The sequence below is a fragment of the Vicugna pacos genome, chromosome 11 (genome assembly GCF_048564905.1).
Source record: "Vicugna pacos chromosome 11, VicPac4, whole genome shotgun sequence".
NCBI lineage: Eukaryota > Metazoa > Chordata > Mammalia > Artiodactyla > Camelidae > Vicugna > Vicugna pacos.
This window is the reverse complement of record NC_132997.1, coordinates 25,215,874-25,242,958: the sequence shown is the minus strand read 5'-3', so window position 1 is coordinate 25,242,958 and position 27,085 is coordinate 25,215,874. Positions and strand designations below refer to the sequence as shown.

The 27,085-nt window shown below is 43.1% G+C and overlaps 1 protein-coding gene across 1 annotated transcript in view; it reads right to left on the bottom strand.

The window, feature by feature from the left end:
• Window positions 1–27,085, bottom strand: part of LOC102536615 (pecanex 2) — a 236,173-nt gene that overhangs the window by 108,737 nt on the left and 100,351 nt on the right. Inside the window, exons 17-20 of the mRNA XM_072972392.1 lie at window positions 26,877–26,969; window positions 25,871–26,021; window positions 7,601–7,742; window positions 3,497–3,674 (exon numbers count right to left, since the gene is read on the bottom strand). Of these exons, the coding sequence (XP_072828493.1) occupies window positions 3,497–3,674; window positions 7,601–7,742; window positions 25,871–26,021; window positions 26,877–26,969 (564 nt within the window). The remainder of the gene's footprint in view (window positions 1–3,496; window positions 3,675–7,600; window positions 7,743–25,870; window positions 26,022–26,876; window positions 26,970–27,085) is intronic.

Genomic DNA, 27,085 nt, shown 5'->3' with positions numbered 1-27,085 from the left:
CAAGGCAAAATTACCAAACATTTCAAGACGAGATGGTTTCTAAGAACTTTTTCAGGACCAGTGGGACAGATCCAACCTTTTTGTCACCTTTGTTCCTGTCACAACCAAATATTCCTCACAACAAAATATCTTTACCCAGAGCAGGTCTCACTGTCCACCAAAGACCTAGGCATACCAGAAATGGTACGAATGCATGACATTACTCGGTTCTCAAAAGAGGAGAATGACTGATGGAGCAGAAGAGAGAGGAGATGGATTGAGAGGCCCAGGGAGAGAGGACAGATGGGCCTGACTTCTCAGAGGTGCTGCATTGCGTTGGGTGTGTGGTTGGATGTCAGGAGTGGGTACGTGGGGGCCCTTCTCTCCCCCTGACTCCCCAACCCCCATCCCCGCCGAGCTCAGGACACCATCCCCTGCGAAGTCCCGTCCTCCATGGCAGTGCATGGGCTGTACTAAATCCTCCCCGTTGGGCTCTGGCCCTGGAACTCCTGACTTCCCATTTCTCACTAGGTCTGGCAGACCAAAGACATTGGCTGACATTCATCTTCCAGACCCCAGGAGGGATCTGGGGATTCAGGAGGGAGCGAATAACATGCAGGCAAGCCTCTGGAAGTCATCTAGTCCAATCTTTGCCCTCCCAGTGCTTTGATCTCTCTCTGCAGAGAATCTCTCTATAATCACATCTCATCTCTTTTTCTACCCATAAAGACTGAAGGATGAGGGGCCACTGATTTACAATAAAAATGGGTCCTGGATTCATGCAGCTCCTTTTTCCCAAGGAAACTGGAGGCCCTTCCCTCGTCTCCTTATTAATATTGCAGTCTTTCTTTAAGGTGCGCCATTAGGGTAACAAGGACTCTGCTTTTTAGCAGAACAGGAGCAGAGCTGGGGAAAGAGCTTGGAGATTTTTTTGCAATGGTGGATGAGAGCACATGTTGTGAGCAGGACTCAGATGGGTCTAATGAACAAACAAAATTTCACACAGTGCAAGGAATACCCCCCAAAGAAGTATCCCCTGCAAAAGCAATATTGGAGGTTTCTAGAATGCCTCTAGGAAATAGATTAAGAGAGATAATTTTTTCAAAAATGCCTTCAAGGAGGAGAATGAACAGGAAGACTCAGCTGGGATTTGCAAGCAGGATCTTTCCAGGAAACATTAATTGTGGGCTTCCTCACTGCCACCCCTGTTTTCTGTCACTAATTTCTACTGGCTTATTTCCAGGAAGCTCTCAAATGCTGTCTCTTTGTTTAACCGTAGTTTTTGTCAGGAAATCAGATCTTGTTTCTCATTCCAAAAAAATGCACCTTATCAGCTCTCTCAAGAGTGAGCAGACAGCAGACAGGGTGAGGGATGTGTCAAGACTGAGTCACAAGACACGGTGCTCATTTTTCTAGCTTTTGTCTCACTTTTTTTTTTTAACTTTTGCTTTTAGACTCAGCTATTATCCCCAGCCTAAAAGTGGACTATTCAAATTACACGTGCTAATGCTCCCTCAGTTAGCGAAAAATCTGTCTGAAATGATTAGTGCTTTCATTGATGCTTCACAAAGATAACAACAGGTGAAACTCCAATGCCTGGAGCGCTCAGATTTTACAGATTTAGTTTCAGACTGTGTGCTGGCAGGTCCCACCCTCTGCATCACACACGAGGTGGCACTAAGTGCCCCCGCGGAGGGGAAGGATGAACAACAGCTAAGTGGAAGCCCTTCCTCTGTCTCCAACAAGACTCCCAGTCTGGACACCTGCCCCCAGTCACGTGCTCTCAGCAGCGGCCGTCTGCGCCCCAGCAAATTAAAATCCCTGCTCCTCCAGCAGATGTGGAATCACGTAGAGGACTTGGAGAGCGAGGCCCTTTCTCCTTTTGTTCACTGGAGGGGGGACCTCTTGCTGATACAAGATGGTACCGAAATGGACAGTTCAGTGCGGATAACTAAGCAGGGTATAACTTCTCTTTTTCTACTTAAAAGTCCTGCCTCATATTTGGAAAGCACATCCTACTGAAAAACTTCTGTTCTTATACGAATCAGGCCTCTCAACACCCAGCTGAGACTGGCATCATGGTTTTCAATTTTAAAAGAAACTAAGGTTCAGAAAGGACTAGAAATATTAGCATGCCAAAATATAAATAATGCCAGAGTTAGGGATTCAACTCATTCCAGCCCATTCTGCAGCAGATAATAAGCTCTTACCCCTGTGAGGATGAAATTATTTGTAACTTTATAAATGCTTTCAAGATCGTAGTATACAATTTTACACTTATTATGTGAAAGAATGAACATTTAAACATAATGAGGGAAGACAGAACAGGGAAGCCTGTGATTTGAATCATCAGAAAAACAGGATAAACTTATCAAGACCAAACAGAACTCAGACAAACAGAAAACAAATGTCTGTGGTTAAGGACAAAGGCCAGGGCTCAAAAATAAGATACAGAAATTGGGGCAGGCTGCCGAAGTCATATGACCATTGTAATATTTGAATTTTTGTCATTTAAAACAAGTAAAAAGAAAGCCAGGTGAAGGAAAAGACAGGTAATAGAGAAATTAAGAGAACTGGTTCAAAAAGGGGCACAAAAATGAAGTTAAGGGGGAAAAAAACCCCTTAGAATTTAGGAATTATTAACCAAAAGGGGGAAATGTTGGTTAAATCAATCTCAGGGCAGAAAAGCTATGGCTGCTGTATTACAAGGAGCATGTGATAAAGGAGTTTCCCAAATTCTTTTTTTTTCAATTTTTAAATTTTGGGGGAGGAGGTGTGATTAGGTGTATATATGTATGTATGTATGTATTTAAGGGAGGTACTGGGGACTGAACCCAGGACCTCATGCATGCTAAGCACACGCTCTACCACTGAGCTCTACCCTCCCCCCACCCCAAATTCCTTTTTTGGTTTACACACCCAGGCAAGTACCCAGAGGACCTTATCTCCCTCACATTAAACATTAGATACCAGTCCCACATATTTGCCTGAACTGTGATTGGGATTTCTCACTGCCCATGTGTAAATTTGCAACAGAGGAAGTCTTGACATGGGACAAGCTAAAGAAAAGAAAATACTCTAAAAGACTCTAAGGGACCCAGCTTTCAGGTACTAGGTCCCAAGCTTTACCTCAAGAGGTAAAATGCTAAGTCAAAAAAATAAAAATAAAAAAAGAAGAAAAGAAAAAGCAAATTAATCCGGTTGCTAATCTTTAATTCAGAGCATTGTGAGATTTAGGAAGTTCTATATTGAGATTTTTAACAAAGACCCTAAAATTTCAAGCAACACTAATTGCTAATTCATTTTAATTCATGATTTTTGGCAAATAACACGGCATATGTCTATTCCATGGGGAAAGCTCCTAAAATGGCAGCAGGAATGTGACATGCATATGTAATTCAATTTACTTTCATGCTATAGGGGTTTTTTTTTAAGAAAATGTTTAAAACTTTTAAAACATTTGATGAAAAATGCACCTTTCCCATTTTAGAATGAAGAAAACAGTGAATTAACTTGCCTTGCTCAGTAAGATGGACACCATGAAGAAATCCAGTAAGAAACTCTCAGAAATATCTTTGTAGTCGAAATGAAAAAAGATCACAGTGAAGCCCAAGTGAGTAAACTGGTGGACTGGGTTACAGAAAGACGTCCTCAGCAGTTTCATGCCGGCGATGACCATCAGGAAAATGTTCCAGCTGTTGAAAAGGACAGAAAAGAAGCATCAGTAGTGGCCCGCACGCGGCTAAGGTGAGTCACAGCGGCAAGTGTGTCAGAGCATTTACTGTGGGTGATGCAACTTTACAGGCACAAAAAGCCAAGACGGTGGGGTTCTGTTATTACCCTCATTTTACAGAAGAGTAATGAGTCACGGGGTTTGAGTCATTCATCTACAGTCTCACGGGGTGGAGCTGGGATTGAAACTCAGTCCCAAGCCTGCAGACTCTGCCACTTGAGGTAACTTCCTGCACTATACACTCTGCATCATCCCTAGACCTTTGTAACTGAGGACACAGAGCTCCCTGCGAGCGCATCTAAGGACCACTGCAGCGCGAGGGTCCACAGAGAAGACGAGGGCAGGCTGTCCTCATTAGCAACTCCTCAGTGTAAGCCTTTCTACTATAAAGTAATCCCACTGAGTCAATGACATAACAATACCCCATATTCTCCATCAAGCCCTTTTTGCATTTACATATTAACTTCCAATGTTTTTCCACATCTTTGTCATGTTGTCAGACAGAAGCTTTCTGATCTCTCTTTTCTCTCCACTGAAAATTACATCATCAACAACCCCCCTTCTCTCTTTTTCAGTTAAGGAGCACAAGAAAGGCAGTCCCATAAAGAAACAGCAGGACTTTGCTGTGAGGACTGAACTCCAAATGCTTTTGTCTAGGGAGTAAGGTTATTAACCTGTGCTGGGAGCACGTGCCACGTGGACGATTCCAGCAGACGGTGGGGTCAACCACCTCCCTACCTTGAGACGGGAAGGCAACTGATAACTGCTTGGAACAGCCGGACAGAGCAAGCCCCTACCTCCTGGACGGGGGTCTGTCCTTCTCATAGAAGGCCTTGCACATTTTAACCAGACTCCCCTCCAACGCTAACATCCTATTTGAGAACTCGAAAGAAAGACAGACGTGGCAGTGCTTTCCAGAGACCAACTGCTCTTGAAAGAGAGCTTTTCTTTTTCTAAGTACAGAAAATGAGGAGGGAGGGGGGTGCGCCTCAATTTCCCTAACCCTAGAGGGACCCTCAGCTCCAGACCCTTATCAGCATGAATAACATCCTGTCTCAGGATCGGGGCGTTTAAAACCTATTTTCAGAGTCTTGGCATCTGTCAAGTGCAAAACTGTCATTTTTGTCATCAGAAAGATCTAATTTCAACTATTTCCACTGGCCTCCATCTGATACTTCATATGCCTTCAGACCTAGTGTTGCAACTGATTCCACCTTTTCCCAGGATGGGTCTGGAGATGTTTGCCTGAAGCCCTGTGCAATGAGCTTAGATTTGGCTTTGAAGGAAAACCAGCCCTGATTACATGCAGATTTGGGGAGAGTGGGAATATGTTTAGTAACCTCCATTCCTGCAGCGAGGCTGAGCTCTGCTCCACAACCCGCCTTCCTTTTCTAGTGGACAACAGAGGCCCATGATGAAAATACAGTATGAGAACATGACTTCAGGTCCACTTGACTTTGACAACAGTCCAGGATACAAGCACCCCTGTGGCATAGCCCTTGGAGGGCATGGGGGGATGGGGAGGGGGTCCCAATGATAGGACAACTCAAGACTAGGAATATTCTGGTTTTCAAAGGAGATCAGTGATTTTTCTGGGTTATTCGGGCTAAATTTAGATGAGAGTCAACTCTGAACTTTGATTTCTGTGTCTATGATTAAAATGGACCACCTTCATTTTATGTTTATTAATGATGACTGGTGAAGACTACGGGAGAGCTGAAAGAATGATGTTTGTGGCTTTTTAACATTGCCATGGTCATGGTTACAATCAGTGGTTTGTAGAGTGTCGCAGGCTTAGCTAAAGGTTTGAGAAAGCCTCAGGCAACAATCAGTGAACAATGACCCCGGGACAGATGCAAAGTGTCCATTCAGAGCAGGCTGAAAATATAAATACCTAACAAGATATCATGTCTAACTCACTCATCATTTATCAGGCCCCCTACTCAATCATCCATCCATCCATCCTTCTGCCATTTACTGGAGGGTTGGTATGGAAAGCTGAATAAGAAACAGTGCCTGCTATTGAAGGGTTCACTCTCTGACTATGGTGATTCTCAAGGAGGGCAGGGTGTGGGTTGGACTTACACAGTTTGAAGCAGGTTTCTAGATAATACTGATATAGGGTCTCCTGCTGTCTTGTTTAACTGGTCTAGTGGGATGCTGGAAATCTTGAGAGTTGGTTTTTTTTTTTCCTGTCTTCAGATGGATCTAGAGAAATAGAATCTAAAAGAAATATCAGCTTTGGGCTCTGAGAAAAAGAACTCCGTTGGTATCACCTGAGAGTGAAGAGTATTTGGAGGTACATAGGTAAGATGGTACTTTATAACTTTAGTGTCTGGAAAAACAAATTACAGGGGATAGAGATTAATATTGCTCCAAATGGGACTCTCTCTGAATTGTTTGTTTGACTCTGTGTGATTTTCCAGCCTTGCGTCCATCCTCTGCCAACAGCCAGAACTGCTTGGCTTCCACTGGCAGGCTTGGCTCGAGGTCCTTGTCCTGATGTTTGGGAAGGGAGAACTTTCGATCCTTTAGGTCATGACCCCAGGGCAGCACTGGTACATGTGTGGCTGTTTTGGTTCTGACTGTGAACCCTTGCTCTGGAGCTGAGGAACTTCCTTGTTCTAGAAGGTCATCATGGGTCAGCCCAGATTGTATCATACCAGAAACACCTGCCACTACCAAAGCACTGGAAGTCCTAGATGTAGGGTTGTCCCCTGGTTGGGGCCCCACCCAAACCATGCAAGAGGTCTGTGGTCTCATCATCTGCCTTCTTCACCAAGTGAAACTGACTTTCATCCCTGGATCTGAGGTCTAGGATTTGAAATACCAAAGGGAACTCTTCTTGGCCTGGTACAATTGAAACAGGTCTGATCTGGAAGGAAGGCAGAGCCTGATGAAGACAGGAAGGTTACAGGATCATTTCATTTAGTGTCTTGCTTCATGTGACTACACATCTATTCTAAGTCCAACAGAGTAGTCATGGCTCTTTTATCTTAGTCTGCTCAATCTTTGGCAAAGATTAATTAATTTGTCCTCACACCCTGAAAGGAAGAGTAGGCGTGTGTGGGATTATGCATCAGGGTTGACCTGGGCATGTAATGTTTAAACAACGTGACTAATAAGCAAATCTGAGAAGGATCTTTCACATCCTCCTATTCTAATAATCTCTTTGACCAGAAATGTCAACCTTGGGTCAGAACAGCAAATCTACAAATTACTGTGTAGATTTCCATTTGTAAACTCAAAGTTAATTTTCAAATAGGACACCAGTAACTTAGCTGTACATGGTTAACACTTTGTAAAAACACGGGCATCTTGCTGTTTCTTTTTTTTTGATGGAGGGACTGGGGATTGAACCCAGGACCTCTTGCATGCTAAGCATGTGCTCTACTACTTGAGCTATATCCTCCCCTTCCCTCGATGTTTCATTTTTTTTTAATTATGAGGCTTCTCTTGATAAATACAGAGAGAGCAGTGACAGTGATTAATTTCCCCCTCCCTCAAGCACAAAATGATAGAGTATTTGCTAAATGAAATGACATGAGGCAGTTCATAAAGCTGTAAACACGATGGGAGGAACTCCAGGAACCCCAGAATCACACTGTGTTTCCTTCATCTCATTCAGGCTCCTGATTTTCAAATCTGCTGACACTTATTCACAGTATCACTTCAAGCAGATCTAACTTCATTTGCACCCCAGTCACTCTGCAATCACCATTAAGCTCTAGTCCGTTTGAATAGAAGACCACCGTGGCTTCCTTTTAACATGGCCAGTAATTAGCAGACAGAAGTTGGCTTCTGCTGCAGCCCGTTTAGAGAAAATTCACTAGACTTTGAAAACGTTGTGACCCAAATCATGATGAGAATAAACCATTATCCACTTACTGGGTACCAAGTCTCCGGTAATTGCTTATTGCAAATGCATCAATAGTGAGGGCATTCAAAATTACTGCTGGGTACAAGATATATTTTTCAAAACACTGAAGCCAAACATAGAGTCTTTCAAACCACATTAAATGGGCGACATCTGAAAGAAACACAAAAACCACTTAGAACAGCCACTGATCAAATCCTTTTTTAAGTACATACGACAATAAGTAATATCCCCCCTTTAATTCAAACGCAGCGGACTCCAGCTACCAGACATGATGCAACCGACTTCCCTCCCAGGCAGGCACTCTCAACTTTGTTTCTGCATAAGTCACAAATGATAACATGCAGAAATGTATCCTGCTTTTTCAAGGCAATCTATTTTTCCATATGAATTATTATTATTTTTCCACATGAATTATTACCAGGACCGATGAAATGAGCTGCCATATAACATCAAGGCATCCCAGAGCGAGTCAGAATAGCAAGTGAGGAATGAAGAATGAGAAAGCAGTCCCATCTCCTCTGAAGCTTAGGGTTGCTTCTGGGGCTAGGGCCAGTTTCCAGTCTCCCCCTCCCTCTTTTTAGTCTATAAAGCCACAATCACATCCCTGGGCAAGCTATGCAGATAAGAGAAAGCTGATCCCCAAACCCCCATCACTCCGAATATATTACATTCCTGTGAGCCTTCATCATGAAGGAAGCATTGTGAAGAGTAAGGTCCATTCTCACAAGGACTAGGGGTTTTTCTTGTTTTTTTGTTTTTGTTTTTTTTTAATTGGCATACAGTTGATTGACAACGTTGTGTTAGTTTCTGGTGTACAGCACAGGGCTAAGGTTTTAAGTCAGATCAATCTGGGTTTGCACTGAGACTCCATCAACTACTAGTATGTGGTCGTGAACTATGACCTTCATCTGTTTGGACCTGAGTTTTGTGTGTCCTGCCCATCCATCCTCCAAGTCTGCTGCTGAGGAAGTGATGATCTCTCCTTCCTTCTACTCCTCCCCATGAGAGGGTAGCACAGAATATGTACTTGCGGGGCTTCTCCCTATCTCTTAAATACTTTTCTTTCTGGGCAGGGGTGGCTGGTCCCATTGGTCAGAGCACAAACTTCCTGCAGACATAGCATCAGAGGGGTAGGAAACACTGCCTCCCTGCCCTCCTCTGCTTCCTGCCTCCATGAGGAGAGCACACCAGGTTCAGGCCCAGGGTCCTCAGGTGGGCCCATCTCACTCCTGGCCAGATCTCTGTCTGCCAGGAACTGAGAGGCTGTGGTGGATCCCAGCCCACCATCAGAGTGCTGGGCAAATGGACCAGATATGCTAGAATCAAAGTCTAAATCCGCAGAGCAGGAAAAGGACTCCATCAATGTCCAACAATTTATCATTAAAAAAAAAGCTCTATACCCTAATAATCTGTAGTCAAGAACCAAGAGAGCCATGTAGGTTTTATGCTGTTTGGATGATCCAAGAACCAACTCTTGAAAGAGAAATAGTTCACACTCATCATGCAGAGTGACACGGCAGTGACAAAAAATGGGTGTCCCCTCCAGATAGCTCATCCAGGATTAGGAGACAAATCCCCTGTTTACAACCTACTTCACTGGGGCTTTATATAAAGGCTTGCAGGAGGCAACACAAACACACACACACACACCCCACCACGCACAAAGTAAGGAAAAGATATTTTACCTTCTCCTGGTTTACATTTCTATATAAGAATGTATTATAACTCAGAAACACAAAGGCTATCTTCATGCGGTTAAAATGACGAGGAGAGGTTTGGCATTCAGAGATCTTGCTGAAAAGAGTGAATATCTGAGTGAGATAGGAATGGGAGCAGGAAGCCTTCGTCACACGAGAGACAGTAAGAACAAACACCTCGGTGATTAACTGAATAAGCAGAAGAGAGACACAATGAGAAACTGTCAAAATAAAAATGAAAAGAACTTTTAGTTACAGATGAAACAGTGAGGAAGTGTTGAAGGAAAATTAACTTTGAAAATAAGGACATTGGGTAGGAATACAACCCAATCCAAAAATGGGCAGAAGACCTAAACAAGCAATTCTCCAAGGAAGACATACAAATGATCAATGGGCACAGGAAAAAAGGCTCACTATCACTAATTATCAGAGAAATGCAAATCAAAACTACGATGAGGTATCACCTCACACCAGACAGAATGGCCATCATTCAAAAATCCACCAATGACAAATGCTGGAGAGGCTGTGGAGAAAAGGGAACCCTCCTACACTGCTGGTGGGAATGCAGGTTGGTGCAGCCACTGTGGAAAACAGTATGGAGATTCCTCAAAAGATTAGGAATAGACCTACCATATGACCCAGGAATCCCACTCCTGGGCATATATTCAGAAGGAACCCTACTTCAAAATGACACCTGCACCCCAATGTTCATAGCAGCACTATTTACAATAGCCAAGACATGGAAACAGCCTAAATGTCCAACTTTGGGTATTTTTTTTAATTGAAGTATAGTTGATTTATAATGTTGTGTGAGTTTCTGGTGTACAGCAAAGTGATTCAGTTTTATATATATATCTATCTTTATATTCTTTCTCGTTATAGGTTATTACAAGCTATTGAAGAAAGTTCCCTGTGCTATACAGTAGGACCTTGCTGTTTATCTATTTTATATATAGTAGTTTGTATCTGCTAATCCCAAGCTCCCAATTTATCCTTCCCCCTTTCCCCTGTTTTCTTTTTCTATCATTCCTTTTTTTTTTAACTTTGGGTATTCTTAATGGTCAACGTGTAATGTTTTCTAGTAACGATTTGGAGATGAGTCATTTCAGAAGGAATAAAGTTTCTGATATATAATAAATGAAATGTAGGCATATTCTCTATTTTACATATAGATAAAAGGATTTTTATCTTTTGTGAAAGTACATGAGAATTAGGAAAAATTAATCTCCAAGATTTCTCCCCCATTCTTTCCACCAAGTGACTTTAACCCCTACTTCTTGGAGGAAATGGAAGCTATTCAGCATAAATCCCCTCACTTTCTCACCCTCTCATCTACAAATTTATCTATATATTTATCTATCTATCTATATATATTCACACCCTCAGCTCCCCCTGAGGCTGAGCACCCTGCACCCTATTTCTGACATCTTGGTTCAGTAGTTACTTTCTTGATTAACTAAGGGCCCTTTCTTAATGGCAAATGGTAAGATTCTTGTCTTTGCCAAGTTGAAAACTTGCCATCCACATCTCCTTCCAGCACTCACTCTGTCCTTTTTGGCACAGCCAAGCTCCTTGAAAAGGTGGTCAGTGTCTGATGATGCCAGTTCCTTGTCTCCTACTTACTGCTGAAACTTCTGCCCCAGGAGTTTGCAGTTACTCCTGCCCCAAACTGCACATGGCAAGGCCACTGGTGACCTCCTAAATGACAACTGATACTTCTCAGTCTATCTTACTGGAACTTTCGGAGACAAAAAACATCACTTCTTTCTAGACTTAGCTTCCCTGTCCTGCTGACTCCTGCTCGTGTTCACACCTTTCACATCACTCTTCCCATCTCCTTTGCTGGCCCCTTGTCTTCTACCTTTGGTAATTTGCCTTCCTTGTTTATTATTTTTCTAATTTTCTTGAGCTGGTGTCCTCAATACCCCTAACTTCAACTGTAACTTCCATGTTGAGACACTCAGATCCCAATCTCAGTCTTCTGTCTCTCTCCCAGCCTCCAGATCTAAATACTCAACTGAATAGCTTCATCCATGTCCAAAGGGATCTTCAAATATAACGTGTCAAAAATTGAACTCTGTCAACCTCGACACACCTGCTCCATCTCATGAATTCTTTCTTTTTGTAATGATACTTGCATTCGCTTCAAGCAGGCAATGTAACTTGGAGTCACCCTAAGTCAGTTCTCAATCATAGCTGCATGTTGGAATCACTGGGGGACAAGGCTGAAAAACTCTGTTTTGGAAGAATGACTCTCAAACTTAAACATGCAAATAAATCACCTGTTAAAATGCAGAATCTGATCCAATTGGTCTGAAGTGGAGCCAGACATTCTGCATTTCTTAAGCTTCAAGAGGATGCTGATGCTGCAGGTTTCCACGTCATCCTAAGAAACAGGCACCAAGAGCATCAACATCCCCTGAGAACTTGTTGCAAATGCCCGTTCTCAGATCCAGTCCGGGACCTGCTGAATCAGAATTCCCTGGACTGGGCCCACAGTGATTTTGATCCATGCTCAGGTTTGAGAATCCCTGTTCCAGAAGCACTTCCTCTATTCAGGACTAAAGTATGTTGATCCTATGTGCTTACTCCTTACATATCTAGCTCCTCCTTTCTAGTCTAGTTCAGATTCTCAGTCTCTTAGCTAAAAGAAAAAGTAATTGTCATTTATCGAAATGAAATCACTCTTTCCTAACCCTGTCGCTTGTGTGCACTGGATGACATAACTTCTTACCTACATTAAGGAGTTTTCTCCTGCAGTTACCACCCCCACCCCCACTTTCCTGCATTAACTGCACTCCTCTCTTTATTGGATTATCCTTGACAAAATGCAAACGCATTGCAATATCTTCTGTCCAACAACAACAACAAAAAACAAATAGCCCCCTTAACCCTTTTCCTTCCAGATGGTGGGTGTTTCTTTAATGAATTTTTCTTTATAAAACATACCTCCATTTGATATCTTATTTGTGCCTCTATTTGTGTGTTTATTTATTGTCTGCTTTCCCCATTATGGCGTAAGCTCCACGAGGGTAGGACTTTGCTCTGTTCACTGCTGGTATCCCCCACGTTGCCACAGTAATCCTTCAATAAATATGTGTTGAGTAAACAAACAAATGATCTGCCTAGCTCTTCTTTATACCCATCTGTTTATCTGCCCTGTTGCCACCAAAGGTCTGTTTCACGTACAAATCCAGCTATGGTGTCTCCATTGCTCACTATTGTCACCGTTCTCCACTGTGTCTGTCCACACCTCCCAAGTACCTTAACACGGTGGATAGGATTTCCATAATCTGCTACTTTGAAACGCTATGGAATCACCTTCCAACTCTTTTCCACTTACATCCTACACTGAACTGGTTACCTGACCTGTCAATGCTGGATTTTTAAAAACCTTTTCGTTTAACTTTTTTAATACACAGAAACATACACAAAACACACAGGGCTGTGTCCCTAACACCTATTGCCTGGTTCTTTTTCCTGTTGGATTAAATGTCTTTCTTTAATGATTTTAAGAGTTCTTTATACATCCTGGGTATGAGTCTTTCATCACATATATGCATTGGGAAAATCTAGATGTTCATTCATTATTTTATCAGTTTTAGTGGTGGAAGAGAACTCTGAATAATTAAATGAAACAGAGGGACTTTAAGAAAGCAGCCTCTTGGAATGACTCTTTGGATTACACAACAAAAAGCTTCCCAACTGAAGCATATCAAACAACATGTCCTATTTTAATCTCTCATAAAGTGCAATCAGTTACAGCTAGGTTTTCTTCTAGACAAAATCTTCTTTCTCCCTGATTTCTTAATTTATAAGAGTCACAGGGTCAGATCGAGGCCATCACATTGAATGCAATTCAGCCTGCTGATAAGCGTACGTTTATAGAGTTCTGTCAACATCTGTCACCAGTTCAGAGAGCATGATAGCCTTAGTTTGGTTCCTGCAAAAACATGTAAATTAAGAGAAATAGAAGTCAACCTCATCCTGCAGTGCTGTTAGGGAAAAAAGAAATCTGAATTAAAAGAAACATTTCAGGGGCTCATCGCCAAAGAATGAACTGGGTGCTATTTGGATGGGGGTGGGGGGGATGAGAGGGGTGTGAGCCAGACTTTCAAATACTTGTCACATTTACTTTCAGCAGGTGACGCTTCCCAGGGGGCGGGGATAAGGCTGAGTGAGTGCAGGCAGACAATCCCCTGGCAGTGCACGTGAACTTACCACAGATTATGATAACAAATATGGGTCTGCCATAGAATTTCAGTTTATCCACGCCAGAAACACAGAGAGCAATGAATACCAAATAATGCAGAAATCACTAGTAAGCTCTGAACTCATCATCGACGCCTTTCCAAATATTTGAGAGTGCAAGTACTTACTCAGAGAGATTTCAACCCTCCCTGTGCACAGGTGAAACACTATCTCAGACATGACTTCGAAGCATGTGGCTAAGACGGTCCAGCTCTAGGAAATGTAAGCACTGTTCTGTGGTCTGCCTTTGGAACAGCAACTTTGCAGGAGCTGCATGCAAAAGGACCTCAAAACCTGTGTGGAAAGTCAAAGCCTTGGATCTTTAAAAGATAATTAATAACTGGGTCTTTAGTTAGAAACAAACAAGTTGACAGCTACAGAGGAGTTCTATGTCTGGCCTCTGAAAGATAAAAGAGAACTAGAAATCAGGGGGTGGGGGGGAGTGTATAGCCCAGTGGTAGAATGCATGCTTAGCATGCATGAGGTCCTGGGTTCCATCCCCAGAACCTCCATTAATAAATAAGAACCAAATAAATAAGTAAGCAAATAACAAAACAAAAACGAAAAATAAGTAAAGAAAATATTTTTTATATTTGTTTATTTGTTTGTTTTTAATTAGGTTTATTTATTTACTTAGTTTTGTTTTTTTGGGGGGGGAGGGAGGTACTTAGGTTTATTTATTTATTTACTTTTTAGAGGAGATACTGAGGATTGAACCCAGGACCTCGTGTATGCTAAGCATGCGCTCTACCACTTTGAGCTATACCCTCCTGTCAAGAAAATATTTTTTAAAAGAGAGAACTAGAAATTAATTCATTCATAAGCTACAAAACCTTCACTATCTTTTTTTAAAGAGCATCCCTAGAGTCACAAAAAAAGACTGAGTTGGAAGCCAGGCTGCACTGCATAATTCAGCTCTAGCGACCACCTGAGGTGCTGCCAGGGAGATGAACATGACAACGGCTGACACCTAAATGCAACACAGAAACTCCACATGCCTCCCCCAGATTAATTCTGAATCTCTAATAAGATAAGAGGACAGTGAATACATTTTACACCGCATACACAGGCATACACCAGCAAGCACAGGCATACGTACTGTATGTTAAGGGAAAAACATTTAAGGTAAAGATCTACCCCCAGGCACAGTTTCCCTGGTTAGCGTTCAGTGCACCATCTTGCCAAAGCAGGAATGGAAAAGGATGTGGAGAGAGAGTTGAAATAAATACCTAGGAATGATAGAGTAAAAAGCACATCCCAGAGATCACCAACTCTGCACCCCTGGACTCAAGTGCTGCTACTTCTGCACGTTGGAAGAAAATCAATCTCACTTTAATTCTGATATATCTCTAGAATCTTTCTACCACATTCCAGTAATTGATTCCAAGGAAATGCTACAATCTCTAGATTGTAGCAAACATTTAACAGATAAATGTACTGAATGTTTTTACTTGGAGATAGAGAGGAGACAAGTAAAAAAGATGAATAATAACGTAGGAGGAAGCTAAAACAAGTGCCATCCAGAATTCTAATTAATTTTTTTTTTGGTGGAGGTACGGGGAATTGAGCCCAGGACCTTGCGCATGCTAAGCATGTGCTCTACCACTGAGCTATACCCTCCCCCATAGAATTCTGAATTCTAAAAGATTAAACTTCATCTTTCCCTATGGGGGTGGCTGTGAGAAGCCAATAAAACAAAAAGCTTACGAAAGCAATAACACAATAAATATGTTTCTTAAGTCCCCAGATTGTCCCAGTATTCATACAAAATCTAGTTAAAAAGAAAATCTTTGCAACGATTGTCTATAATTGCCTTACTGTAATATTCCAAATATGCAAAAAGGCCATAAAAGGACATTACTGTAGCATTATTATTTCTCTTTTCCCTGGAATGTCAGGCCCTTGAGAAAAAGAATGCAAACTTGCTGCTTACAGGTTTACAGATGACTTCTCATTTCTGAATGCTTTACATGCTCTCAAAGGCTTTCCAGCTTGTGTTTCATTCAGATGCTCACGTTACTAAAACAAGATGCTCTCAAGAATTAAGTTAGTCAATTAATAAGAAAAAAACAAACAACCCAATCCAAAAATGGACAAAAGACCTAAACAAGCAATTCTCCAAGGAAGACATACAAATGATCAATAGGCACATGAAAAAATGCTCAGTATCACTAATTATCAGAGAAATGCAAATCAAAACTACAATGAGGGATCACCTCACACCAGCCAGAATGCCATCATTCAAAAATCCACAAGTGACAAATGCTGGAGAGGCTGTGGAGAAAAGGGAACCCTCCTACACTGCTGGTGGGAATGCAGTTTGGTGCAGCCACTGTGAAAAACAGTATGGAGATTCCTCAAAAGACTAGGAATAGACTTACCATAGGACCCAGGAATCCCACTCCTGGGCATATATCCAGAAGGAACCCTACTTCAAAATGACACATGCACCACAATCTTCATAACAGCACTATTTACAATAGCTAAGACATGGAAACAGCCTAAATGTCCATCAACAGATGACTGGATAAAGAAGATGTGGTATATTTATACAATGGAATACTATTCAGCCACAAAAACTGACAACATAATGCCATTTGCAGCAACATAGATGCTCCTGGAGAATCTCATTCTAAGTGAAGTAAGCCAGAAAGAGAAAGAAAAATACTACGTGAAATTGCTCATATGTAGAATCTGAAAAAAAAAAACAAAGTATAAATACAAAACAGAAAAAGACTCATAGACATAGAATTCAAACTTGTGGTTGCCAAGGGGGCCGAGGGTGGGAAAGGATAGACTGGGATTTCAAAATGTAGAATAGATAAACAAGATTATACTCTATAGCACAGGGAAATATATACAAGATCTTATGGTAGCTCACAGAGAAAAAAATGTGACAATGAATATATGTATGTTCAAGTATAACTGAAAAATTGTGCTCTACACTGGAATTTGACACAACATTGTAAAATCATTATAAATCAAAAAAAAAAGTAAAGAATGATCTTTCCAAAAAAAAAGAAGAAGAATTAAGTTAGTCAAAAACTCTCAGGATATCTTCAGGAAGATAATTTGCTCCAGCTCAAACCTTGAATTACAACTGACTTGAAATGCAAGGGCATGAGGCTTCTTGCTTCATAGGGGCCAGACATGTTTACAAGCATTTCAATAAGGGCGCACCTCGGTTTAGCTGGCCCGGGCACCCCCAGGCACGAAGGCAGGGAGACCCTGCAAAGTGGAATGACCGCATCCAGGCTGGCCACGCCCTCTTCTTATAGGCAACCGCTTTTCCTATGAGCATTTCTCACTCTCATCTTTCTCGCTGGGCCAGATCTCAGGCTGCAGAGCTCTTAGCATTAACATGTGCACACGTCATGGTTTATTCTCTAACAAATAGGTTTCATTTCCCAAATCAGTAACGCAAACTAAGGATAAGTCATCATTTTTAAGTGTACAGCAATCATACCATCCTACCACTCAAAGCCTACAACTCTGCTTAAGATAAACTCAAGGTCCTCATGACCTTCTCATCCCCAAATAAGTCAGTTCAGGGTGAGCCTGTGGCTGCTTCTACACCACTCTGAGGGCTAACTCCACCTTTATCTGTCAGGTCTCAAATTAGATGTCACTTCCTCAAAGAAGTCTTTCTTTTTCCCTCAAATCTAAATTAGGATTTCTTTATAAGTCCCTCCCAGCCCCCTATGTTTTTCCTTCATTGTATTTCAAATACCACACAAATACATGAATTTATGTGATGAATGTCCACTTCTCAACTGCAGCCAGGGGTCCAGGGCTGTCTTTCCCCATCATATTTGGCACTCAGCATTGTACTTTGCCAATAGAAGCCACTCAGTAGATTCAGGCAGCATCACTGATTACTGACTGATTATTAACATAATTAACCAAAACAGACATCTAATAGAACAATGTTTGAGAAGCTGGGGCTTCCATGCTGGGGCACTGCCTGCTTTATAGGAGTTCAGGATCTACTCCTGGCCAAGTGCTCTCCTTTTCTCTGTAGGCTTGCTCCTGGGGTGAGGCCATGCTGGCCTTGCTCCCCAGTGCCTCTCCAGCATTCTGCATAGCCCCTGGCATGCAATAGGTTCTGTAAATATTTTTTAATGACTTCATAACTATTATTAGGTTCGACTGCATGGTAAACCTCTCAGAGAAAATACAAGGTGGTGAAGACCAACATTTGGGAATTAGAACATTAAAATTTGTGTTTTTTCAGGAATAAAAATTTTCAGGTGCTTCTTTAGTGGTTTTTGACTTTGGGATCATACTTGGAACATTCTTTTTCTCTTTCCCGATCAAGACTATATAACTTGATCCATACTTTCCTACACTGCTACTCTGGTCTTCTCTCTCCCTCCCTCCCTCTCTCTCTCTCTTTCTCTCTTTCCTTCCTTCTTCCTTTCTTTCTTCCTTTCTCTCTTTCTCTCTCTTTGCTTTCTCCCGTTCTTTCTCTTTCTTTCTTCTTCCTCAAAAAAATTCTAAATCTTTAACCCACCTGGATTTTCATTTGATATAAAAGTCTAATTCAATTCTTAGAAAAGTTTAGCTCATTTCCCCAAAACCATCCCCCTGATTTTCCCATGTATTCCGTGGGGAGTACAAATGTAATCTTCACATCTCCCCAAAGGGATGGAGAAACTCAGGAGACTCAGAGCAATAACGTGCTTTCTCTTCTTGATAGAAAGGTCATCTGCTAATAGCAAACCATAGTATTTAAAACTAAAAATACTAGGGAAATCATTTATACATTGTTTCACATGGAAATAGCTAGGTCAAAATTATCACATGAAAGGGGTTAAGAGAAACTTTCAAATATTCTCACAGCAGGCACATGAAGGAAGGCATTTCTTATGAGAACAATCATCTCGCCAAGAGCAGAGATGATGCTCTTATGTATTTTGTCGTCCTCCACACCCAGCACAGCACCGAGTGCACAGCAGGTGCACAACGGATGACAAGTTTACAGAATCAGAATCCCTCCCCCAAAGAAAGCGTGATTTGTATGTTATTTAAATGACAAGATTACTTTAAAAATACGTATTTCTAAAAAAAAATAAAAATTAATAAAAAATTTTAAACACCATTTCTATTTTTCCACTGGCATCTACGTATATCACCCTGTCATAAAGTGCCATGAGGGTTAAGCTAGTTAAGATAAGATCCAGCAGATGCAGGCCAGGGACGCTGGGTCAGGACTCATCACAGGGACCTCACCTACTGCAGCTGGGCACTGACATCCTTCCTCCAAACAGTCTCCTCCGGCCCTTCCCATGCACACTGGGCGACACAGCCCAAAGCCACTGCAATGTCATTTTGCAAACCTCAGGTGGTGCATATTAAGACTTCCTGATATTTAGTGTTGTTGTTTTTTCATACTTCTCTAATTATTGACCATTCATTTTACTTCTGCATCATTTTAGATGTATCAGCAGTCTAGGAAGACCCTAGTGGGTGCCTGGGTAAACACCCCGTGGCTTGCTGGAGAGCAAGCTGTGGGCTGAGGTTGGCAGCTGATGGCTGTGCTCTGTTCCCAAACCCTCTCCCTCTTAATGCCGCCCAGAGTTGGTCCGCGCCTCGCCAAGTCTCCCTCTGCCTTGCTCCCCTTTCAGCAGAGGACACCAAGTCCACTTGTCTGTTTTCCAGTGTGAGCCTGGCTTCAGCACCAGGCCCCTGCAGCCACCTCCAGCCTTGTGAAGGCTGACCCAGAAAGGTAAGTTTCCCGGTGGACTAGGAGGAGATTGGCCAGCAGTGCCTGGCAGGGAGGGAAGGAAAAGGAGGGGAAGGGAAGGGGCATGAAAATCCTGACTAGGGAGGGAGTCATTAAGAAGGTGGGCCTCCAGCTGGCAGGCGGTTTCCTGACACAGCAGCTCTAAGCCACTTATCTGGCCTTCGGGACACACTTTCCCATAGAAGCATCATAGCCGGTGAGACTGTTACTCAGCCAGCACTTGTTCAGTTCATGGTTCAAATGATTTGAGTCACTTCAAATTAAAGAGGCTTTGGTGGGTTTTCCAGGCGTCTAGCCTGGATGCTAACACCCTTTTACGTGGTGAGACAGAGAGGGTAAGGAATGCATTCTTCGTCCCAGGACAATGGTGTCCCCTCACCACACACACAAAGATGAGACCCTCCCAAAGACCCGAGCCCAGACTTTATGCTCTGACATTCTTTTACCGAGCACTACCCTGAAGTGGATTTTTACATATATGTTCAGGCTGGAGTTAATCACCACGGAAATTCTGGGAACTAGGTCATCTGGGTAGTACTATCACCTGCTGGCAATAAATGTCAGAACTGTAGGACACAGACATCTGGATCAGGAAGGACCACCCACGCCCAGCACAGTGGGTGAAACAGGGCCCAGAACAAAGAGCAAAGTGATCTAGGATGTGCTTACTGAGTGCAGTCTGCCTGCCAGGGTCTATGCCAAATGCTCTGTAATTATTAGCTCAGTCAGTTTCATCCCCCCACAAATCTTTGTTGTCGAAACCCCCAATTACAGAAGACAAAATTGAACCACAACGGTTAAGCACAATTCGTATGGAACAGAAATGGGATCTGCGCCCTGCCTTGTTCCAGGGCCTGTTCTCTGGGCCATGACATTTGAATTCCTTCCTAAACTTTCTAAAAGCTCCCTGCAGGGGAGCACCTGGTCACCTAGAAAGGACCAGGAGCCAGGAAGGCATCAGACTTCTCCACAGCAGCAGTGGAAGCTGGAAGACAATTCTAAGGCATTACCTTAGAATTCTGGAAGGCGTGTTTACCCCCTACCCAGCTACACACCACAGCCTTCCGTTCACTGCAAAGTAGAATGAAAACACTTAGACACAGATGAAATCTCAAAGCCTTTCCTTCCCATGCACCCTTTCCCTGGGGTGACTGGAGGGTGCATGTCATTCAAAGAGAGGGAATAAACAAAGGACAACTGGGACAGTTTCCAGAGGGAGGCTGAGAGGGGATGGAACTGAGAGAGTATCTGCCAGGTTGGCCTGTGTGGAAAACTGAACTGAGTTATTTTACGAGGCTACTGGAAAGGCCAGAGGAGGCAAAAACTGAAATCGGAACAAGAAAGGACATGCAATCACCATACACTCCTGGACTAAAAGTAAACAATTCAGACATTCTTTCTACATGACATATACAGATATGAACAGTGGAAAAAACTGAGTATGTGTGCAAGAAAAATTATATTGGGAAGAAGGAGAAGGGGGAAATGTTAATGCGTGGGGGAAGATGAGAGACATAAATCTTCATTATTCGTAACAGGAAGTCAGCAGACAGACAAATCTGAAATAGCAAGAAATAGAAGCGATGCACATTATTTAGAAGAATTATGGTAAATACCGGAAGAAATATGTAGCATGGAAAGTAATTCTTCCTGAATTGGGGGAATCCTAGGTGGGAAAAAGTTGACCAGGGTCTGCTGCTTTTCATTACAACTTGCTCTGTTTGGTTTTTAACACTATATATTACTTTGATATAAATGAAAAACACATTAGAAAAAGCAGTATCTGTCAGAACTGTGTCTTTCACATGCAAAAACCAGTCTAGCTGCAAATCAACAGGCAAGACTGGCTAAAATACACAGTCAATCTCATTTAAGAATTAGAAACTCAGGACTCATTTGGAAATAGTTTTCTAACAGTGAATTTGTTTAAATTACAATTCAAATGAAAATTTCAATTGATATTTTAATAACTTCTAAAATCTTTTATTCATTTTTTCTAATGTATCCAAAAATCTCAGCTTAAAGCTTTTACAGCAACCACTCTTTGCAGAGGGGTGATCCTGTGTGTATACACCTTACTACACACAGATGTTGGGGTCCTTCAGACATGCCTTTACCTCCAGGCTTTGCCTGTCTATGGGGAACTCTTCCTTTGGTGAATTTACACAGCACTAATCATTCATTCATTCACTCAACCAGTATCATTAAACACCTACTATGCACTAGACACTGATTCGGCATTTAGTTATAAAACCCCACTGATTTCTGTTTTATATGCATAACTAACCAGCTGGAAAAGCTTAACCAATGAACATGAAGTTGGCTGTAACCTCTTCACTTGGGGTCTGGATCTTCCCCTTCTTTCCATTTCCTGCAAGGCTGAACACGGTGTGGACCCCACATGACCTTGTGTGTCAGAAGCATAGCTCCTCTTTCTGTGAACAGTCATAGCTTTACTGACTGGGCCAGAAATGCTTTGATGGCAGAAACCCCATTTTGGCCAACCTATCTGGCTGGTTCACAGGTTTGGCATCCTGTAGGAACTCGATAATTATTTTCTTAATGAACAGTATCTTCCTGAGCATTTTCTGAGTGAGTAAATAAGTAAACAAGTGAATGCCAATAATGAACTTACTCTTTATCTCAATTCCTTTCAACCCCATTAAAACCCACTTTTATGGCAAGACTATGGTCATCAAGTCAGATCATTTCAACTTTTCTCAAATTCCCAAGAGCCAAAAATGATAATATTATGGAAATTACTTCTTGGAGGACTATGTGAAAACGTGACCCAAATCCCTTATTTCCTTTCAAAATAACATAATTCCTTTGGAAAGTTCTTAGATAAAATCAATTTTCACAAAGCGCCAACTTCTCACTCTTGTACAACAGGAGCCAGTCAGTGAAGTCATTTGTCTAGAATCATCATCATCATTCAGGATAGTAGACTTGCTTTATTTTCTAAAAATCCAATGTTCCTTAAACATTAAGTCTCAAAAGTTGCTTACTTGTCTAATAGGATGCCCTTTGTAGAAGTGTCTACTTGGTTATTTCCAGCATGATTTGCTTAGCTTGGTGGGGAATACAGATCAACAGAAAACACAACCTCACGCACACCCATTATCCTAACTCAGTTACACCCACATCACCACCATGGTTCATCTGACTGCTGACTTGTGTCACGATACAATTATATTCTTACAGCTCAAATTCTGGTGAAACACCTTTTTGGTGCTAAGATGGGATAAGATTTACTTGAATTCATCTCCAAAATAAAGAACTGAATTGGCTAAAGAAGAAAGATATTTCCGCTGACACTGTTTTGAGTTGTAACACAGTTCCATTTTAGCATAGTCTCCATTTTATATCAAAATTAATTTTGTATCGCCAAGCAATTTTCCATATCAAGTAAAATGGCATATCAGAGGTATGCAGATAGGAAAGTAAACCAAAAGAAAGTATATGCCCTGAGTTTAAAGTTTGTCGTGGCAAACGGAGGGCCAATGATATTTAAATTAAGTGCAAGCACTGGCTGGGGCGGGGGGCGGGCAGCACAGGCAAGCAGATATGTCACCCACAGTCACTGCAGAGAATGTGACAGGCAGGGAGGTTCCGGGGAGCAGCTGGGAAGTTAGTCTGGCCCCAGCGGTCAGGGACGGACCTCTGGAGGGGCTGATTTTTGAACAGAGACCTGAAAGATGAGCCCCGCGGCCTGAGTCAAGTGAAGCTTGAGAAAACATATCCTGGGCACAGGGAAGAGCCAGGGGAAGACGGAGGGAAGACGTGGTGTGTTTGAGAAACCACAGAAATGCCCAGAATTTATGGTGGTGAGTCTGTTTCAAACCACGGGCCCTGTCGAGGCAGCACTAGCCCACGGCGTGTTAGACTCTCCAGGACCTAGGGCAGCGATGGGCCTCTTCGGGGAAACGACTGCAAAACAATCTGAGGGCTACATGCAAATGCACCTGGTCCACCCCCAGCACTGCGAGCAGCATCGACAGCAGAAGGAGTTCTTGACTAGAGAGAGTGGGATCACCTGGGTTCCGGTCACTCACCAGCCGCAAACTTGGTGGGACCCAGGTTACCATCCCTTGACTTCTCCGGGCGTCCGTTTCCGCCTATGTAAGGCTGGGGGACAGGGCCGTATAAACACTAAAGCAGACACAGCCAGCCCCAGCTGATCAGCAACACAGGCCACTGGCCCGATGTTAGGCTTGTCCTCAAGGAGCGGTGTCTACCAGGGGTCGTGGCGGGCTGCCACAGACCTGCCGGCCCTGCTCTGCTCTTCCTTCTTTTCCAAAATATTCTGGGATCATATGAGAAAGAAGACCTGGCCTAGTTTTCACAGTAAAGGTGGATGATCGATCTGACTTTGCTGTGCGTGGTTTCTTACTAGCAGAAGAAGACAAGTGAAAAACCTAAGAGGCAGAAGGCCAGGAAGAGGAGGCAAAGGAACTCAGGCCATGAGTGACACTGAAATGGGTGAGGGGGTCTTCAACAAGATCATACCAACACATTTGACGTGTTTGGATTTTCTTTCTGACGCACACAACTTTGAAATGCCATCTGTTTCTTAGGATGGGCTAATTTTTCAAATCTACTGCTCTTGGCTAGATTTCACAGGGTTTACAAACAGCTGATGGAAGCAAGTGAGAAACATTCCCTGAGCCTCTGCTCGAGCCCGTGGTACCAGGGGCCAGCTCCTCCCACCCATCTTGCAGGACAGAGAGGGACCCAGGGCTGCCCCTGCTCTCGCCCCACCAGGAGGGGAAGTCAAACACTCTCTTTTCTTGTTCCTGAATTTGTACTGAAAAGATCATTCAGATTTTAAAATATCTAAATGATTCTAATTTAGACTGAGTTTTGTTAGAGTCAGGGAAGAAAACAACCTCACATTTGAAACTGCGCACTCTTACCTTCAGTGTTGAATTCCACGCTCTGAACTGCCCCGGGCAGGCAAGCCCACGCCCGAGATGTCTTATTTTCCTCTCTCTTAATATGACAAGTTCCCTGCCCTCGCCCCAAGGCATCTAAGTTTCTAGGTAGGGGCACAGATACAGATGATCTAGACATACATATGCAGCTTCCTGAGTCAAAGCCTCTTATCTCAAATCTCCACCAACTGCTTACCCATGACACTCAAACAATTTTCCACGCAAAACTTCACCCAGTCTTTCAAAATGTTCAGAAAACAAAAGGCAAATGTGACCTGAACACTGAAAAACTCCTGCAGAAACCCGTCTCTTCTTCAGGTCACCCTACCTGCCCACGAGCAGACACCTGTCTGGATGGGCCTTTCTAAGTGGAAAATAAACTGGGCATTATCAACTCTGCCAGCTCTCAGCCTGTCTCCCTTCAGGTTTTATAATACCAGGAGTAATTTGCATTAAGTAGCACCCAAAATCAAGCGCAGCTTGATCCCCGGTGAGCCCCTGGGATGGCAGGTGGGAAGAGTAAGACTGAATTCCCTTCCGCCACTTTCTAGACCCCATGCTGGCGAGAGGTCCCGCAGGCTCTATTTCTCCTTTAAGCGATCCCGTTTTCCTGCTTTGTTTCAAGTGAAGGCAGCTCCTTGTACCCACCCTGACATGTTCCTCAAAAAAAGCACTCTATTCTTGGCAGCGCCATAAATGATTCTTTTGCTTCTTTGTGCTTTTTATTTATTATTATTATTCCCCTACTTGTTTTCTTTCGTCATGCTAGTTTACTGAAGTTACGGATGACACACCTGGCTGGGTCCAGCGTGTTCCCAAGAGTTAGCAAACCTTGGTGCCACTCACGAACCCTCGCGCCTAGAGATGGAGATGACTAGGTAGCTGGTTTATTGACGGAGAAAGAACAGTAGGCTAGACGGTTCTGTGCAGAGCTAACACCATGAGCTAGTTTTATAAACCATAGCTACCAACTGTGACCGATGCGTCTGAAAATGGAAAATGAATCAATCCTTCTGCCATCTGCTCAATCACAGAGCATGGGGAGACCCAACAGAGAAATCTCTGAGTTGGTTTTTTTTTTAAGAAGCTGAAACACTGTCAGAATTACCCGGCTGTTATCTGATTGGTGGCCAGAGATGGCCCGGGGAATGGCTACGTTGGTCAAGTGTAGGTCTAGGTGTGGGTTTAGTTTGAGGTGAGCTCAACAAAATTCAAGGGCTCAGGGCTCAAAATTCAAAGGTCAGTCTCTGCTACACCCCCCTCCCGGTTTTGCGGCAGATGAAAGGGTGGTCAAGTGATGCTTTTCCTGGTCCCTGGTCAGCTGAAGCCGGAGCAGCATAACCTTTAGGTCTGAGTGATGTAAATTAATTTTTCCTCACCCATAATAATAACTGATTATTTTCATAAAACATACTTCTAATTCGCCCCACTTCAACTTCCTTGTTCTGGGGACAATACTGTATACTCCAAGGCACACACACGCTCATTTTTTAATTATAGTGAAATATACATAAAGTAGCACCTACCATTGTCACCATGTTTAAGTGTGCAGTTTGGTGGCATTAAGTGCATTTAGGTTGCCGTGCACACCCTCGGTTTAAAAGGCGCCTACTGCTACGTTACATTTGTCACGAGCGATATCTGACTCACCTGTCACTTCCCGCTGCTGATACTCTTTGTTTTTAAGGACGGGGTGTGAAATCCACATCCACGGGTGGTGCTTGCGGAGCTGGGGGAGCACGTAATGGGTTACAAATCCCACCGCGCCGGCCAGGGCGAACAGCACGATGCTGAGAAATGGCTGCAGCAAAAGAGGGGGAGATTCGTTATGCGGCTTGAAGGCTGGGGGGCTGGGGAGGGATGCCCGGGAACAGGACATAACACTCTGCTCCTTACCCTGCTCCTCTTAAAGGACAGATGGCCCAACTCAGGGTTTTTTTTTTTTCTTTCTTTTTTGTTTTTTTGTTTTTGAGTGGGGGTACTGGGGATTGAACCCAGGACCTCACTCATGCTAAGCACGCGCTCCACTACTGAGCTATATATCCTATGCCCACCAAACTCAGTTCTTGTTTCAGGCCTCTGAAAATTTCTTGCACATCACATGAAACTGATCTCTGTGTTGAGTTACCACCAGGATGGGGTGGAGAAGAGGCTGAGACATTCTGCCCATCGAAACCCTTCTTCTTGTTTATTTTTCTTAAAAGAAGAGTCCATTTCGCTAACAGACTTGTCCTCATTGAAAGCAAAGGAAGGCAGCAACTCTCTGTAAGAACCCTGAGCTCTCTACTTTCATTTTTCCAGCTGAAAATTCTGTTCCAATCATCGTCTTGGCTCTCAGACCTCCGTCTCGCTTGGAGAAGTGCACCGTGAGCCTGTCTTCTCGCTGCTGACCGTCCTCAAGGCAGATTCCACGAGATGTGCTCTTATTCTTGCAAACAAAACAACTCCTCACATGGGGAAACAGAACGGAGGAAACAACTGCACCAAATCTGTGACGTGGACCAAACCTCGTCTTGGACAAAACTCTTAACACACGTGGATATATTGCTTCAACCCCTCAACTGGCCTTTTCTGTTCTTCCTTTGGTCCCACTAGCCCGGGCTCTGTTACCCCTGAGAACGAGGTGGGGAGACTGCAAAGCCAAGCGGATACGTACTCGCAGGGACAGGAACACAGTGCTGGCGCTGACTGCAAACGACAGGACCGCAGCCACCGAGCAGATGAGCAGATCTGATTTCAAGACGTCCTTCTGGAAAGAGAAAACCACTGTAGACTTTGCTCTTCTGCGTTTCCCTTTATTCTGTGTCACCAGGGAAACCAGGTGACAGGATTTGACCCTGGAGACACTACACCTTCATCCCATCA